Source organism: Molothrus aeneus, chromosome 1, assembly GCF_037042795.1.
Source record: "Molothrus aeneus isolate 106 chromosome 1, BPBGC_Maene_1.0, whole genome shotgun sequence".
Lineage (NCBI taxonomy): Eukaryota > Metazoa > Chordata > Aves > Passeriformes > Icteridae > Molothrus > Molothrus aeneus.
In genome coordinates, this window is record NC_089646.1 from 87294272 (window position 1) to 87312824 (window position 18553).

The 18553-nt window shown below is 39.4% G+C and overlaps 1 protein-coding gene across 1 annotated transcript; it reads right to left on the bottom strand.

Moving 5' to 3' along the window:
• Positions 1–9580: 9580 nt before the first annotated feature.
• On the bottom strand, positions 9581–17288 carry FRRS1L (ferric chelate reductase 1 like). The gene is made up of 5 exons (XM_066560232.1): positions 17084–17288; positions 15284–15368; positions 14662–14800; positions 11073–11319; positions 9581–10664 (listed from the first exon to the last, which is right to left on the bottom strand). The coding sequence occupies exons 1-5, from the start codon at positions 17286–17288 to the stop codon at positions 10492–10494; spliced, it is 849 nt and encodes a 282-aa protein (XP_066416329.1). The 3' UTR covers positions 9581–10491.
• Between the last annotated feature and the right edge of the window lie 1265 nt (positions 17289–18553).

The following is an 18553-nucleotide window of genomic DNA, read 5'->3' on the forward strand; positions in this document are numbered from 1 at the left end:
CATTACCTGAACTTTCTCTTTAGTTCAGAAGCCAAACTCTAATTGCTCATTACAGTACCTTTATTGCATTAAAGTTCAATTAGCAAGTGTCAATTAAGATTTACACGGGGGAGAGTGGAGAATTCTAATCCTTCTGTTAGCCAAACAGAGATGCCAGCAAATCAAATCTTCATAGGCACATCTTTATTCCTTTGATTTTTCTTAACAGACTCAGTCAGCCATGTTCTTCATGAACAGAAATTAATGCCACTTCCTTGACTTGAGTGAAGCTATAAATATTGTTTTACATAAGCCAAGGATCTGGTCCCTACTGTTTAAGACCTTTCCTTTCCAATTATGCTTTCCACTCTCCATTTTAGACAACTAAACATATTAGAAGGGAAAAAACCCAACAATGCAATAAAATAAAGATTTCTAATTAATGTATCACCACAACAGGATTACTTAAGAACAGGGACATGACCCACAAGCGTCAGAAAACAATCTCTGAATCTTTGACAGCTGAGGGGAGGATGTGTGATTTTCACAAGACACACCCCAGCATCTAAAGCTTAACTCCACAACAGATTTCAAATAGCAACTTCACCGCTGGTTTTGCCTAAGATTTGAAATGGTAAGAGATTTTAGAATAGATGTCCATAACTTGCACAGATACATTCAATTTAGGCATTTTTATGGTCAAAGATAAATAGCACACCTCAGGCTCCTATACTGCCAGAAATTCTACAGCAATCTCTTTGATTATATTTTTCCAATTAGGAAATCTTCAAAGGAAAAGAGGGCAGCAAAGGAATGCTTTCACATCCGTGGAGAAAATACATATGCACCTCAAAGTACATGTGATAAGTATTGATAGTCTTTGGTGCTCTCCTAATACCTCCTACCTAAAATCAGGTATTAATTAGTAAAAGAGAAACTTGTAACTTCTGTCTGCTTCCATACTAGCACCCACGATTTTGTGCTCTGAACTGACACCTTTTGAGTCCTGTTCAAGAGTCAGAGACACCTCTAGCTCTGTATTCACTCAATGTGCAGTCAACATAGACCAAAGTTCTAAGCTGTTTTACACATGGTACCAAGATACTGTGTGTTGAGGCAGCCACAAAGCAGAGGAGATAGACAATGCCAGCAACTGCAAGTTAATCATTATTTACAACCAAAATAACCACATGGAGCTATGAAATAAGTCAGGAACAAAGCCACAAGGTGTCAGCACTGGCCTGTGTATTTAGAAAATAACTATCCCTGCATGAGACACTATTTGTTTTAACCTGTGTTACTGAGCATTTGCAAACATTCAGCTGAGGCTAATCTCACTTCATAAATTCTCCTCAATTTAATGATAAAGTAATACCATCTTCAGATCAATGAAAAATACTTAATGTAAACTATTATAGTTTCACTAGTACCAGAAGCTAAGAAAAAAAAAAAGTTAAAGTCAATTATTTAAGATACATTTGCATCTTTAGATCATCTGCATATACCTTTGCATTTTGGGCTAATGAAAAAATTATTATTTTATGCAGCTCAACTGCTAAGATGAGAAGGCTCCAAATTAAATGTCATTTACAAAATATTGGTGAAAATGAAAACCAATCTTTGGGAACACCATGTCTGATTGCACCCAGTGATTATAGCCTGACTTTATTGCAGAAACAACTTTGTTCATCATCTCAGTTAAAGTGTACGAAATTATCAGCAGAGCGACTCTTGAATGATTCACACAGAAGACTGAATCTTGTTCAGTTAACAAGGGGAATGAAATGCATGGTAGTAAGGCAGAGTGGTCAATAGCACCAACACAAAAGTGTTCAATCACTGGAAAAAGCATACAAAACAGCAGCAGTAGGACCTGTGGATGGACAAAATCCGGAGCACTATCTTTCATGGTTATCCCACATGATAACTGTGTGCACAGAACATGAGCTGGATATACAGAGATCTGAGTAACAGAGGAATGTTTGGGATCCATCAGGTTTTGTGACGAATTCCTCACCAGTCCATCAGCTGTCACGTAATGCAAGACAAACAGAATATAATTTAAATAGATTTGGTAAATGTAATGCCTCTACTGATCATGATGCCTTGGACAGTGCACAAGTAGCTGACACACACAAGATCCATCCTTTCTTGCAGCCTGCAGCTACAGGCTTGCAATAATACTACAAACACATCAAGCAGACCACACAGTGTAAAAGCAATACATTTCTTGTTGCTCTGAGCCAACTTTTCTTCCCAGTCCAACAGTAAGGAGGAGTAAGGAGCTGAAATACCTGCTGAAACCTTAACCATCTCAGAAATTGAAGCATCCCTGTTTGAGAGACTAATACAGCTAGTTTTGCTTGCTAAGTATCATGGCACTTCCTCCTCTTTGTTGTCAGTTTCTATTATACTTTCATTTTCTTCTTTTTACAAAAGCCTGTTCTGGCTGCTTCAGAAGCTATTCTGGCAGAGGAACAGGGCAGTGATGACAGTAGATAAAGAATATCCAATTTGTAATATTGCAACTTGATCATATTTGTATCAAATAGTAACAAAAACACAGCACAGAGGTCAGCATAGGAACCTCTAAATTCTACATACTTATAGCAGTTGACAGTGTGATTAATACTTTGTTGAAATAGAAATGATCACATTTACTTACAGCTTCATTGTGATTCTCATAGTGGAAAAAAAAAAAGGCAGTCTTCTCACATCTGTTAATTTGCTAATGACCAGCCTCACTGACTTAAATGGAATTAGGCTAACAAATTCAAGACCATGGCATGGGAAGGAATTATTAACATAGGCAGCGCAGAGGGTTCTTTAACCTCATGGAGACTTTTTTTCCCCTTTATAAATGCCATACACACATTTTCTTAGACTAAAAAGGCATTTATTGCAACAGTTTTATAAATATCATTGTCTGTCACTGTCAAATAGCTAACAAGGCTCACTTGAACACCAACATTTAGTATAAAACAGATGTTACAAAGCAATACTTTAGGGCATGCACGGATTGTAAAGTAGTCCCATAGGTCACTGTAACTTCATTATTTATTCACTCGGTGTTATTTCTGCTGAAAAGACTAGAGCACAAAGAAGTTTGGCAAATTCTTCTGGACTATAAAACCTCCATTCTGCACTCCTATCCAACCAAATGCTCATTGACTTCACATGGCTGCTGGGTGTTGGCATACAGAATGAAGCCTGGCATGGAGAATGCAGAACACCACTTAACACTATAGTTACAAGTTTCTTATTTTTATGTTTTATCTGTATTTTAGTCTTGACAAAGACCTTAATAAATTCAAAAGGTAGAGATGGCATTTCAGGTTCAACCATTACAGTTCATGTAATAAGAAACAAGTGGCAAGAGTTAACACAGTTATGACAGCCAGCTTATTTGCAAAGAGGTTAAAGCAAACCAGACCTCAGGATATATAAGTCAGAAATACCAAGATATATCAGGCATCAGTTATAACCTAAACAGAACTCAACATGCTAATAAAATATATCTGCCTAAATAAAGGCTGGGAACATCACACACAAATGTCAGGGTCCCACTATTTCATTTATCTAATGAGTTAATAGGTCTGAAATTTAATCTTTGAATCTCTTTGTCAAGACTTGAATGATAATTCCAGCTTTAAAAATTCTATTGTGGTAGTTTTTTATATTTCATTATTTATCATTTGTTTCATATCACCAAAGGTAAAAAACTGAAAAAGAACCCATTGCTTTCTAGGTGAGAAGTCAAGTATTTCAGAAGCAGATGCCATATTCTGGAGTTAAATACCAAGATTTTTTTTCCTCCTAGGTTTAACTGTGGCATCTGTGCTTCCTTTCTTATTACCCTAATACTCTATATGACAACATTCTTTTGACTTATTGAACTTATTCTTGTTTCAGGTTGTATGCAAAAAAAAAGTGAAAATAACACTGTAATACATCTAAGACTGAGGCTAATTTTTGTATTGAAGAAAGAAGGTGTGTGTATAAGAACTGCAAACATAACCAGCACTCACGTAATATCTCAGGTTTATACATTTTCTTCCTCAATCATTCTGTCTCCCCAAAATCAGCTAGGAGTCAGGGAATATGTAAGGTTCTGTGTTTTGTCTTGTCTCCAAAGGAGAATTTAGCCTTTTTTTTTTTAGACTATCTTGTATAATTCTCAGACTTTACATGCACACACAAATACCTTCAGCTAAATCACATTGCCTAAATATTAATTCTGTTAAGAATACTTTTCATTATCTAAATCTTACAGATGACTGTTGTGAAAAATCAGCAGGAATATTTTTATTCCTTGGCACAAAATCTAAGTGATTTTTTCATTTATTTAGTCTTCTACCAATACCACCATAGGAAATTAAACTGAATGACGTCAAAACTAAGAGAGATATGAAGCTAAATCACGAGTTACCATAAAATGCTTGCTTCCCTGAGTAAGCATTGGAGCCATAACAGATTTGCAGCTGCTCAGCACTTCTGAAAAATCCAATTACTTCTTCAAAAATGCAAATATGAATTTAAGAATCATTTAGAAGCAGCTAAGAAAAGTACTGGTAATTTTGTAATGTTCTATGAAGTCTATAAAGAGTAAAACACCTTTACAGAAAATGTCTTAAGAATGCCACATGAAAGTTCATCTTGTAAGGATATTCCTAATTAGCCTTTAATTGCAGATCAGATCGAGCCTATGTGGAGCAGCAGCTGTTCTAAGATACAGGATGTGAAGTCCTGCACTAATTCCAACCCCACACTGGTTTGGAAGAACATTCCTACTTAGCTAAGAAACACAGAAAGAGGGCAAAAGCAACAGTTGTGAATGGCTATGGAACCACGTCAGGGGAAGTTCAGATGGGAGCTTAGGAAAAGATTCTTGTCCTAGAGGGTGCCCAGTCACTGGAACAGGCTCTACAGGGAAGTTCAGGGAGTATCTGGATGATGCTCTGAGTCATATGGGTTAGTTTTAGGCAGTCCTGTGAGGAGTGTTTGTTAGGCTCTAAGATCCATATGGATCCCTTCCAACCTGAGATAGTCTATGAGTTCTAATCAAAATACTCAATAATCCAAGGGAAAAAAATCTCTCCCCTTCTTTACATCAGATTCATTGCTATTGCCAAGTTGTAACACAGATTTTCAAAGCAAGTAATGTCTTTTAAGTCTGCATTTTCACACCTATCAACTCCATAAGCTGCACACATCCTCTCTGACATTTCAAAATTGCACTGCTTTTGCCTCACTATCTGAGCCCAAATTAGGTAAGTTAAGTAACCATGTTTAAGCATATATAATTCTATCAAGCCTACTGTGAAAGTAGAAAAAAAAAGTTACTGAAGGAATTACTTCATATTTATAAAAAATGTTTAGAAAAGGAAGGCTTACCTAGATCTTACTATGTATTTGCAAAAATCAGATACCTTGACATACAAACTGCATATAAATAACTAGATAAGAAAAAAAATATGTAAAAAGCTGGAATATGGTTAAAAAATTATTTTCTTTTTTTATTAATTTTTGTACACAAAGACTTGACATTTTCTTTAAAATCTTCCTTTTAGATCTGAGTCTATCCTGGGCAAGTTGAGGGAGAGCTGCCCAAAGAGACTGCTACAGAAATACTGATAATAAAATTTTAATTAGAGGCGCTAATGTACAAAGCTGTTAAGATTTAGATTCCCCCATCTTTTGATACTCAGACTGCAGCCAGCAGGGTGTACCTGCTCACTGGTCATTCTACAAACTGAGCAGGTACTCACTCCCTGCTGCAGCTGACTGCTGCTGTTGCCTCTGGGGTCTCATTGGGTTTTTGTACCTCTGAAGGCCAGATCAAGCCTCCAGCTCTAAACTTGGAGCCTGACAGCAGAGGACATCTTGTGGCATGGTCTGACCTGATCATCAGCCCTTAAACAGCTGGGACCTGTCTGACAGCCAAAATCTCTTTCAAGTCAGACTCTATTCCTTCCTAACCCTACATCAAATACTACTTAGATAAAGACTGCCAGATGGGCACTGCTGCATGTAACTTTATACAAAAACAGAAATTATGCCAAAACCATTAGCCCTGCCTTGTTATTTGTCCTTACTACCTGTCTCTCCATTCTTCTGTTCCAAACTGTCTGGAGTCACCAATGCCTCACTGTGCAGCATTCAAGCAAAATGCTTTACCAGTTTCATTACATGGGGTTGAAAAGGATCATATCAATCCTTGTAAGCCATGCACATCCACAGCTCCATGGAGCACTGAAACACTGTAATATTTAAAAGTATTTCTGATTCTATTATAAATCTAATGCTCTATGCAAAGTCATCTTTTGTATAAAACACTAACATAATAGCTACTTCTGAAAATAACTGGTATTAGACCTTATGTAATCCTCTGAAATACATATTTTGTTCTTGTTATGCCTATTACAAAATACTTTAATTTGGGGAAATTATTTGGAGGTGTTAAAACAAGAAGGGGGTGGGGGGAAGAGGGGGAATTATTGTGCCAAACTAATGAAACCATGGAGTAACAAAATGCCATTTAAATGCTATTAAAGTTACATAATTTGCATGTAAACTTTAATTCTGCCTCTGGAGTACTGGAGGCTACTCCAGACCTTTGCAAACTTCCAACAGACCAAGAAAAGACATGAAAGGCCAGACAGAGGGTCTACCCTCTAAAACAGGAATAATTTTCTTTTTTGTAAATCTCTCATGTGTTGGAGGGATGAGAAAGTATGAAGACAAAAAAAAAAAAAAAAAAAAAAAAAAAAAAGAGGGTCTCTGTCTTCCCTTCCCTTGAACTTATAGCAGCTATGTTAGTTATAGCAGTAACTAAGAAATAACTTCGTAGCTACTTAGGACATAGAGGCAGCTGCAGGGCTCGTTTTTCAGGATATGGTGCCCCAAGTGAGCTTCAAGACCACTTGTGGTGCCATGCTGCTGTACACCACACTCCAGTCATTCTCTAATCCCTGTGCTGAAGATTAGGAAAGTCAGTACCAAACACAGCTTTAACATCATTTAAGCCAGACTAGGGGTTTCTTCAGATTAGGGAGGCTGCAAGAGTTTATTTTCTTACTATCCAAGTAGTGCAAAACCCACCAAGACAAAGAAGGCCACAGAGGGAGTTCAAACTTTTCTCATCAATACTTTCTCTTTCAAAAACAGAATACTTCCCTTGTAATAACAGAAGACACAACCACCCATTATCCAATTACATTACCAAATCAGTTAGGTGCTTTTTTTTTTGAGGGGGAAATCAATTAGCATTTCACCTATACCTGAAAAAAAAACAGTTATTTGATACCAGCAATGAAAAAAAAAAAAAAAGGCAAAAAGAAAATCTTTCTAATTAGTAGCCACAGTCAAATTTCCAAACAACACCATACTCTAAATATGCCCTCTCTAAACTCAATGCCTCTGTATGAAGTCACTCTGCAGCAAGAAATTCTTAAAATTAAAGCATTGTAGAAATGTGTTCTTTAATAGTTGTTTGGTAGTAATCACACTAAAGAAACAAAAAATTATTTGGAGAGGGAAATATCTACCTCCTTTTCCAAAGCACACCTTTTTTTCTAGTTTGTGTTTGTACCAGTCAATTAGAAAAAATAATAAAACAAAACATTTTTGAAATACCATAATCAATTAAAAATTACTTTGAAGTCTGTTACTTTATAGTAATTTTGTATAACAGGGATAAATCCTGCTTTTCAATATTAAAAAGAAAAAGAAGAAGACAACATGTGAAAACCAAAATAGTCTCCATGACAAGTTACTATGCCCACTCAAATGTTAAGACTTACCAAATATCATACAAGCTTACATACCACATTTTCCTTATAACCTTTCTCTCCTCAGATTTCATCCTGACTACAAACTTCTAGATACTCACGTCTCCATTGTTTGTCAACTTGAACTCCACAGTCTTGATTTTTCCACTGTGAGGAGGAACTCTTAGATAAACTCAGTGCTCAACTCAACCATCCATTTAAATGCCAGATAATAGATTGTTTTGCTGCTTCCTGTGGCCTTTTATTTCCACCCTTTTGATTAGAAACACTTTATTAGGCTAATTAAGTACTGTGAAGCCTAGATGAAAGATTTTTTAGAAGTGCAGATTTCTGCTAGTACTTCAGCAAGAGAAAAATATGATGACAAAAACACAGCACACTGACAAGTAATTTGAAAAAGGAATAAAAAATAATGTAAAATACTTTGCTCTTGCTTCAAATCCTGAACTTTAAACACATCTGACTCCATATATGTACAAAGCAGATTGATAGCTGTCACACAATTTTACCTTGGTATTATTATTGTCATCTATAACATACCTGTGTGCTCAGGTCCAACCAGGCTATCCTAAATCCAGAGCTCTATTAAAGAAGAAAAGAGAAGCCAAACTGGGTTTCTATCCAAGTTCAGTACCTTTAAATTAATAAATTAGCCCTTTAGTGGGTAATCAAGTAAACAGCTGAAACAGCAAAAACCAAGCAACCCTCAGGCTCTGAGAAAGAACTGCAATATCTCAGCTGCCTGAGAGAAAGAATTTACCCTAATGATTTCTTCACTTCACCTCTTTGCTGAATGTAAAGCTCATTATCCAGGCTTTTGCTTATCTGCTCCAGCCAATCTTAAGGCTAAATTACACAGCTGTTGTGGGCCAAAGCAGACCTTATTAGGTGGTCTCTACTTGATCGGATGATGAGTAAGTTAACCAACCTGAGAGAAGTAATTTATACTAAATAAAGCTACTCTATGCACTTTAGAAGTTCACTTCTGAATTTCTTTTCCCTGAACTCTAGTCCAGTAATTTTAAGTGAACAAATCCTTAAAGACATCAATGAAAATATAAAATATTAGTCAATCTTTTGAAATAGGGAGAAAGTGTTTGTTATGAATGTAAGTTCATCTTCAATCTAATTCATATACCTTAAATATAAGTTAGAAGAACTCTGAGCCTAAGAAAACTTAGGTCTACAGACATCAATCTGTGAATAATGATGCAAACCCAACCAAGCTAATTAATCATTTTATACTCCATGCAGCAATGAAAATAGAAAGGAGTTGCATTACATATACTTTACCAGATTCTATGTTACAGAGTCCTCAAGTGTATCACATTAGATAAAACTTTGGCACTAGTTAGACTTTAATTCTACTTAAGTAGAATTTTAGTGTAAGTTGGAAAGTGAATGAGTAACCTTACCAAGCACATTTGACTGCTATATGTAAACGTGTCTTACAGTTCCTTTTAGGTAAAGAACAGAAATTCTTCACTCCAAGTTTTTATTATAGTCTGTGGCTCATAAACACATTTTGACACTTTTCATTTCTGTAATTTTTAGCATTCCTCTTGTACTATTTCTTGGTGATAAAAACAGCTAATGTATTTCCTTTTTAGTTCATCTTTTTCCACAATACCTATATTTTAGCAGTGGTTTGATGAACAAAAGATACTGCTGTTCTTATTAATCCCTGTCTTTCCTTACAAGTAATCTCATTTATATTTCTTTGTAAGATTACACCAGCTGCCTACAGTCACCCTTAACATGAACAGGATTTGGTGGCATACAACACATAAAAAGAGATTACTTCATACTACTGCACAATTACTTAAAAATATATTTACATGCCAGCAAAATTGCTTTTTGTTCATAAAAAGAGAAACGTTGATTTAATCTGTTAGGAGGACATCCTATGGCTTGTTGGGAACTTTTATATTCTGCATGTTTTACACCTGGTTTTCCTATGTATGGAGAATTTATATTGCTGTATTCTCCCTTCCCCTTGTTTAAATTACTTTATATCTCACTTTTAAAAGAAGTAGGCATTTCTTTCAAAGAGGCTATTGAAACACAATAAAGACATTAATCACCTATTTCTGTTGAAAAAAAAATCATGCTAATGCTTGAATATGCAAGTTTAGTTTTGGAAAGTACTACAGCAAGTACACTTTGATAAATATAAAAAAAAAAAAAAAAAATTGAGAGAACTATGCACTACTGAAGGGAAGTTTTTATACTGCTGTGTTGGTTTCCAGGTCTTAAGATTAGGACTGCACTTGGAGTTGTGCTCTCTGCTCTAGAAGTACCAAACAGCATTGCAGTGTTTTCCCAAATTTGCTTTTTTGTAGCAATTTGGAAGGCAATTTTGTTATTTGATAAGATGTCCATCACTAAATTCACCTGAACACACATACAGGCACCCCTCCCAAACACACAAACACACACATACACACATTGATCTTACAAAAGTCTCATTTTCCTTAAGCAAGTAATCACAACACTGAAAATACTCTCCAATGTGTTCACTGATTTTCTTAAATGATTTGTCACCACTCTGCCACTCAAGGGAGATGGTTATTTCACTCTTCTGAGAAGCTAACTATGTTCAAAAGCAGCTAGATGAGGATGGTGATGTGATATAAATTCCAAAAGAAAAATGCATTGTCCATCCATATAGCCGTCCATCCTGAGAAACTTCCACTGCCAAATTCTTGCTATTTCCCATTGGTCATGGGGTACCCATCAATAAATAGAAGGTCAGTGCAACAATGAGGAGCAAGCAGAATGGAGAGGAGAAGGTCTGATAGGCAGCTGAAGGCATGAAAATATCTTCGTACTTGTAAATGCTGACAACACGCTCTGACACGGGTGGAGAGTCGATATCATGACGAGTTATAGAACCTTTAGCAGGTAAGGGCAGAAAGAAATAACGTCAGATGCAATTTTTTCTATAACTCTGCTGAGGAAACAGGCAGGGAGGTAATTTTCAAACCTATGGAAGCCTGCAATATTACACTGTCAGGGAGTACAAATGAAATTCAAGTAAACAACAAACATCTTTCAAATGAATTAAGAACTTCTAGTTATGAAATTCTTCTAAATTCAGCTTTAAGAAATGGGGATAGTAGATATATAGCCAGGAAAACAAGACATGTCCTGTCTTTCTTTTTTAAGACTCATGATGCCAGAATTTTAGTTCTTAAAAAAAAAAAAAAAAAGGTGGGGAGAGGGTGTGTCTAGTAAGAATCATGTAATTGAAAGACATTCATCAATTTTGGCACTTCAACTCAGTTGGTGAGATCAACTTACCCTGGATTGCTGGGCCCCAAGCAAACAGGTAATACCAACTCAAGTGCAAATCCACGATGGTTTCTTCTCGGGGAACATAGACAGGACGCTTGAATCGACACGTTACACGGTTGTTTTCAAAAACCCCCTCCTCATCTCTAGCAGGATTTCTCTGGATTTCTTTAGCCCACTGACCAACATTATAGAAGTGCTGTATTCGGACTCTTCCGTTATCATCATGAACACAAGCCATGACATCATCGCCTCCCTACAAGGTTAAAAAAAAATCGAAGATGGAAAACAAAAGGGTCATTAAAAACTTCCTCATTTATGTATATAATTTTAATTATTCAAAGCTAATCAAGACCTGTGATGCTCTTTCCTTCTTTCCAAGTTATATATACACAAATATTAGTATCCCTAATCAGGTGTCTTCAGTAAGATTGAAAAGCACGTTAAGTGGGTAGCAATAACTACATACTGTTACTACCTGTGAATTGTCTTTTGGATCTTTCTAGGAGTTATTTTACTTAACATATATTTGTAGAATATGATATCACTCTGACATCACATAATTAATTGATCCATGGAAGGCTGCTTTCTTTTGTTATTTGTGAAGTTCTGGCATACTGCTTCATAAAGTGTTGCAGTCTTGAATCCCTGATGTGTACAAAATCCACTGCATCAAATCATGGACATAAAACCAATAAACTTTAGTGAGACAGAGGAAACAAACCTACTACATATGAGAAAATAATAGCATTGATTACAGTAAGTGTTTTCTTATCTCTTCTCATGTTCACTTAGGGAACATCATTTCTCATATCTCTTTTTTCTTATAAGAAATGTTGTAATAACAGAATACAGTATACCACAAGATACAAAGAAAAAAAGTAATCAATATGTGCTTCTTCACTTATCATAAGCAGCCACCAAAGAACCAAGAGACAGAAGGAGCTACTTATTTGTAGAGGTGATTCATGGAAATACTAAAGCAGTTGCTGGAGTAGTTACTCAAGGTGACTGACAAAGTTCCTGGGATGAGCAGGAACTTCAGGAGTACTACCTCAGAGAAGCCTTAGCACCAAGAGCCATCAGAGCACTATCCAAGCTGGATGAGTGCCACAGCTATCAGTGCTGTATTAAACACAGGCCCTACTCCTCCCATATCTTTCTGATATGTCATACTGATGAAAGACATGATGCTTGCTACTGTGATCATCCCTTAGTTCTTTATTACAGGGAAAAGAGAGGGAAAGGGTGCATTTCAGAACTATGGGAATATTGCAATGTGCATTTGTAAAAGATATGCAAGAAGTGGGTGGAAAGAGGAGACAACTAGGTAAACCATATGCTTGAACAGTTTCTGCACCTTGGTGCTGCTGCAAACCTTTCCAGCCTCTGTCTTGAGACTACCACTGCTCTCCATAACTTATTTCCCAAGTTTAACTTCTATATATCTAAGCACAAATCCCTCATCCTTAAGTACAAAGAGGCAAAAATAAAGGTGTTTTTACACTGAAGGAAGAAAACTAAAGAGGAAATAAAAAGGCATTTTGAATCTCAGTTAACAGAATGACATTTTGAAATCTTGCTGAGGCACAAAAGCCTGAAAGTGGAAAAGCATAATGTTATTTGAGACAAAGAAATAGGTCATAAGACTTTAAAAAAATCTATTGAGGACACGAAATAGTTTTTTTTTTCCTTAATTTCTGAAACTATCCAGGCCACACCATTTTGATCAGGGCCTCCAAAGCACAGCCCATTTCTCAGAGCTAAGCTGTTTTGACCCAGAGCCATTTTATCATCAAAGCCTGTGCATCCCAGGACACCAAAACATCCTGGAAGTTATGAAAAAGATGAAGTCAGCAGGAGAGCCAGACAGGAAGAGAGAGGCTAGCTGGTTTAGCCCAGCTGACTTATGGGCATTATATGATATGTGGAGCAAATTTGGAAGCAAAACCTTTTACTTTACAATTCTTTTATTCTTTTTACCAGAAGCTCAGACTTAACCTGCTGCTTGCTGTGCCTGCTTTCCAAGTGGCTGATGAGAGGAGTGCAGTGGGACCCTGGGGTCCACTGCAGGTACCTCAGAGGTACAAACTGGAAACACAATCTGATAGTTTGGGGACAAATACTTAGAGGTGCTGAGCTGCTTTGAAAACCCTGTTGAGTACCTGCATTGGCAAGCTTCTAAACTCTTCTCAAAATTTGGCTATAAAGCTGTTCTTTACATCAAAACCACAAACTGTTTCTTGTGACATGAACTGTTCTTTATGACACAAAAACCTTCTATTGTCTTGTGTTTATTTACAGTGTCATATTAAAACATATGTAGTAATGACTGAGAAGCACTTGTCCTCACATTTTCTTTCTATTTCCTATTTTCGGTCAAATGATGCCTTAAGTTTTAGCTTTCACATTTTTCAGATTCTGTACTGCATCAGTATATAACTTTGCATTTCATATAAAGTGTTAGAAAATTCTCTTCACAGCTTAGTTAAACAAAACAACCCTTTTCCAGCCAAGAACCAAGGACATTGTTGCAGCTTCAGGCCCAAAAAGTGTAAACAAGAGTGAATTGAAGAGAGCAATCTGGGAGGATGGGACTTCATAAAACTGCTGTTAAGTCAGTGCAAGTCTTCCAATTCATTTTTTGTGGAGGGGTCCTATCCCAGGACATCTAGTTCCTGTATTTTTTCAGACTGCTACTTTCAACACCACAAGAAACAGTCCTTTCTTTGACTTGTGATTTAGGACATAGGTCCAGTATTGTTCTATAAACTTAGGAGAGTTTCTGTACATGAACACCAATATTATAAACTGCATTTTAATCCTAAACATTTTACCAAGGATCACAGACAAAACATCTTTGCAAAAGTCATCTATTGCCCGCATTTTTTAAAGTCCACACATTACATGCTTCTGTTTTGCTCATTGAAATTCAATGAAACGTGGAGCTTTTAAATTAAAAAGTAAGTACAGGAATCAGCATAAAACAGAACCCAATAACAATCCAGAGGAGAGAGAAGAAATTTTAACAATACTGCCTTCTTGAGTATAAATGTTTAAATTAGCAGGAGTCATTTTCTCACACATTTGTGGCTTCTCTGGAACAACATATGGGTATGAAAAAAACCAAAAAATTTCCCAAGTTAAACAAAAGTGAAATAAAAATTTATACTGCTGAAAGTCAGCTGATTTTCTCAAGAATAAAATTATTTGCTATTCAGTTTATGATGTGTCTTTTGCCCAAATTACACTGACATAAAGCACAACAGGACATTTCCATGTGAATTGGCAAATCCCTGAGGGCTTTTCTAATGAAAAGGCAAAAAGCTAGTGACATTCAAACATTCAGAGCTGAACTGAAATACTGTTGTAGTTCTCAGAGAAGAAGGGAAAGGAGATGTTAGGAAGGATGAAGCAGTTTTCAGTGAGGCAGTGCTCCCGGGGGGCTACTGAATGGTGCTTTGTTTTCAGCAAGCCGGTTTTACCTTATGTGCTCTGTTTCTCACCGATCAAATATATAAATGTACATAAACCACTTATATCACAGCATGTGAAAGTGTATGTATTTTGCCAACATGAAAAGCTGTACATATCTTACCATTTTCTTGTCTGAGGAAAATCCCACTGCCACCCAGCCATCTGTGTCAGCACTCAACTCAAATTCAACATCAGCTCCAATTCTGCGGTAACTTAGAAAGTAGTCACAAGTCTCTGCATTGCATCCAGGCTTACCATACCTAAATGGAATTGGAAATATACATACTATTTTCCTTGAAATTTCCTGCTATGGAACTTAATTTAAGGTTTTGAAAGAAAAAACTAAAAGAATGTATTTTGGTGTAATGGCAGTAAAGCATTTATTCTGCTGGACATAAAGTAGCATTAATTTTTTGCCAGTATTACTCTTTTAGTGTATAGCATTCAAACACTACAGCAAACAATAACACAAAATTTTACTCTGTTGACCTTCCTTGCTGTGTTTTTTTTAGTGCTTCATGAAAATACAAGAAAGACCTGTAGGTCCATAACTATGACATGTATTCTTATATAAACTAATGTCCTCAAATAATATATGTCCTCAAATAAGACCATAACATAGCACTATGGTCTTAAATAACAAACATTTATTAAAATTACTATGAAACACCAATCAGAGTCTCCAATATCATCAGTCAGCATCTGTAAACATAAAGGTATCTAGACTCTTATCTCAGACTGACCTGAAGCATCCCTTGGTTTTTCCACAGTCATCCACTCTGATTTTTGCGAATGGGTCCACAGGAGGAGCAGTAGGGAAAGGGTAACCTGTATAATCAGAATAAACCATTACTAAATAAAACACAAGGACTAAAAATCAATAATATTAAAGAGAAAGTCTTCCAGTAGCATTTACTTTGCTGATAACTGAAGTATTCAGATGAGTGACTACTTTGTCATGTACAAAACCCACTGCTCAGATGGTCCTGGATCCAAGTAACAAAGTAACATAAATAACTGAAAACAAAACTTTTCTAAGGTTTCCTACATTCATCAAGGAGAGAGAAGAATGCTGGAGAGAAAAAGTTAAATGTAAGGCAACAGGATCATGGACTATTGCAGTGCACTCTCTCCTTGTGCACTCATAGTTCCCTCAGGAAATCCGTAAGGGAACTGAGTCCTTAGCCATAAATGACAGCATTAGGTATAAATGCAGGCAGGGCACCAGCTGCAGAGCTGTAGGAATTGATACTGAAAAGACTTTGTAATACATCCTCCTTTATGAAGTAAAATAAAACACACATTGCAGTAAAAGGTAAGAGAGTATCAGGGCAGGGAATTGCCTGAAGTTATGGCCTTCAATCACTTGTGATGGCAGACCCAGAAGAGCCAGACAGTGAGAGTTATGATTCCAAGTGATCCCTTCTTCTGGATTATAGTACCAAAAAAAAAGTGAGAAAGTTTACTAACAGACCTATTCAGCCTTGGCTTGTGGGAGCTGGTGTCTGTTGCATAAGCACAGATATTTTAATAGGATGTTCTTTTACTTATCCATTTAAAAACCAAAGTGCTATCTGTGGAACTAGAAAGTCCTCTGAAAACGCTTCATTGAGTAGGAAAAGTGCTTCATTGAGTGGGAAATGAACACTGCAGTTAGTTACAGCACCAGCACACAAATTTTGACCTACACAACTTAGGGCATTCAGGAGCCCTGATTTACTTCCCTAGATTTCTGACAATGGTAATGGAGAAAGTATGCTGCAAGCTGCAAATCACAGTTACACTAACTGTATCAAGGGCAGGTAAATTACCCTGCATTAATAAGTTTGCAGAATTTCACACCAGCATGTAGCGGTGCATTACTGAAACACAGGTCACAGGACATGCAATTTTCTCACTCCTTACTTATTTTCAAATCCATTGAACAAATGGTTTTCTATGCAGCCTAGCTGCAAAAGTGGTGATTTAACATTCCACCATTTGTAAATTCAAAAAAAAACCCACACCAAAAACGCACGACCACGCTGCTTCTTGACACTCTAGGGCATCACACGTCCTTTCGAAGCCCTCACACCCCAGGACTCCTTTTTACGCTACCAGCCCGGAAAGCTTTGCAAGAGGGGAAGGCGAGGGGCCGCCGGCTGGCCCCGCTCTGAGGGGAGGCGGCGGCCCCCCGGCCTGAGCTCCCGCCCGGGGGGATGCCCGTGCCTGAGGATGCCCGTGCCCGGGGATGCCATGTCCGGGATGCCCGTGACCGGGGATGCCATGTCCGGGATGCCCGCGGAGCGAGGCGGCGGCTCTGCGGAGCGCGGGGCAGGGCACCCTGCGGCCCCGGCCCCGAGCGGCAGCGCCGGCTGAGGCGGCCGGGCCGGCGGAAGATGGCGGCGGGCGCTGGCCTTCGTGCTGAACAGCGCTGCCACCGCCTCCCGCCCGCCGCCCCCGCACCCGCCCGTCCCGGCCCGGCGCTCCCTCCCGGCCCGGGCCCCTCGCCCGCCGCTCCCCGCCCCGCCCGGCCCCGCCGCCCGGCCTGGCCGCCGCCGCACCCTCCTCGGAGAGGTAGCGCAGGTCGTAGAACTCGCTGGCGAAGGTGCCGTACGAGGAGTCGTGGTGCCGCGCCGCCTCCTCGCCGTGCTCCCCGCCGCCCGCCTCCCGCCGCCCGCCGCTCTCCTCCGCCGGGCTGGCGGCGGAGCCGGCCAGAAGCAGCAGCAGCAGCAGCCGCCGCCGAGCGCCGCGGCTCCGCTCCGCCATGGCGGCGGCGGCGGGGCGGGGAGGCGGCGGCGGCGCCCGAGCGCGGCTCCGCGGGGGAGCGGGGGCGGCGGCCGGGGGGATCCAGCCCCGGGCACGGGCGGTGCCGGAGGGACCGCGGCGGTGGGCGAAGAGACGGCCCGGGAGGGCGCTGGGGGGAAAAGGTGTCGGGGCGGCGTGTGCGCGGGGATGAGCGAGGGAGCGGCGTGCGCGGGAGAGGGATGCGCCGGGAGCGGGATGCGCCGGGAGAGCGATGCGCGGGCGGTCACTGGCACAGCCCGGGCAGCACGGAGCCCTCCCGCAGAGACCGCCGCTGACAGGTTGCGTGGTGGCCTTCCCTGGATCACTGATTTCCCGCACCCCACAGCGCGCCCCACCCAGCAGAAACCCCGCCGGCCGCGGACACGTCTCCCACAGGCCGGGCACAGCCGTCGAGGGGCAGTACCCAGCCATCCCTGGCTGCCCCTGTGGCCTCGATTCACTAAAGCCTCTTGGCATGTGCTTCAAGAGGACGTGATAAATCCTGCTCAGTGATTGCTGGGCAAACTTAGCTGTTTTCACTTTTTTTTTCTTTTAATCTATTTATTTTATTATTATTGTTATTATTTCTAATGACTTCTGGGATGGGACTGGAGGCACAGCGCAACTTAACATTCTTTTCAGGTAAAACCCCATGGCATCGAGCGTTCGCTATCCGATTGCATGTTCTTGCTTTGTATTTTTTACAATGTAACTGCAGAAATACCAACATACTCCAAACCTGGCAGGACTGAAGGAATTCCCAGGTTGCCCCCAAAATTGTCTTGGGCTCTAGTATCTGAAGCTGGACTTGCAACTCGGTATCCACGAGTTGATGGAGGAACCATGTCCGTTCATCCTTTGCCTTACTTGGGTTTGGATTGCTGTCTTTTGGTTATAGCTATAATTTTATTTTTATGTTATTATGCATGGTCACACTTCCTCCTCTGAGAGTCTGGAATAAAATTCGGGAAAACATCATGGGGGAGGGAGGGACAGAGAAAGAAGAACACACAGCAGTCAGCAATATTCTGGAAATTAAAATAACCCTCAATTTAAGTATTTTCTTTTTGTAGTGTCAACGACTGTACTGAGTTACTTTTTGGTGGGGCACTGAGACTGCCCAAGACCTGGGCTGCATTAGGGATAAGTTCATTCCTGTGGGCTGAGCGGTGGCTTGTCACACTGGAGTGTGCTCAGCTGCATCAAGTGGAGGATGTTAATTCACATCTCCATGGTTTAGTCTGGTG

Coding starts and splice junctions, on each gene's coding strand:
- FRRS1L (XM_066560232.1), bottom strand. CDS start 17,288: ATGGCGGAGCGGAGCCGCGGCGCTCGGCGGCGGCTGCTGCTGCTGCTG. Junction 14,801..15,283: donor AAAACCAAGGGATGCTTCAG/GTCAGTCTGAGA, acceptor AATTCCATTTAG/GTATGGTAAGCCTGGATGCA. Junction 11,320..14,661: donor TTTCCTCAGACAAGAAAATG/GTAAGATATGTA, acceptor TTAACCTTGTAG/GGAGGCGATGATGTCATGGC.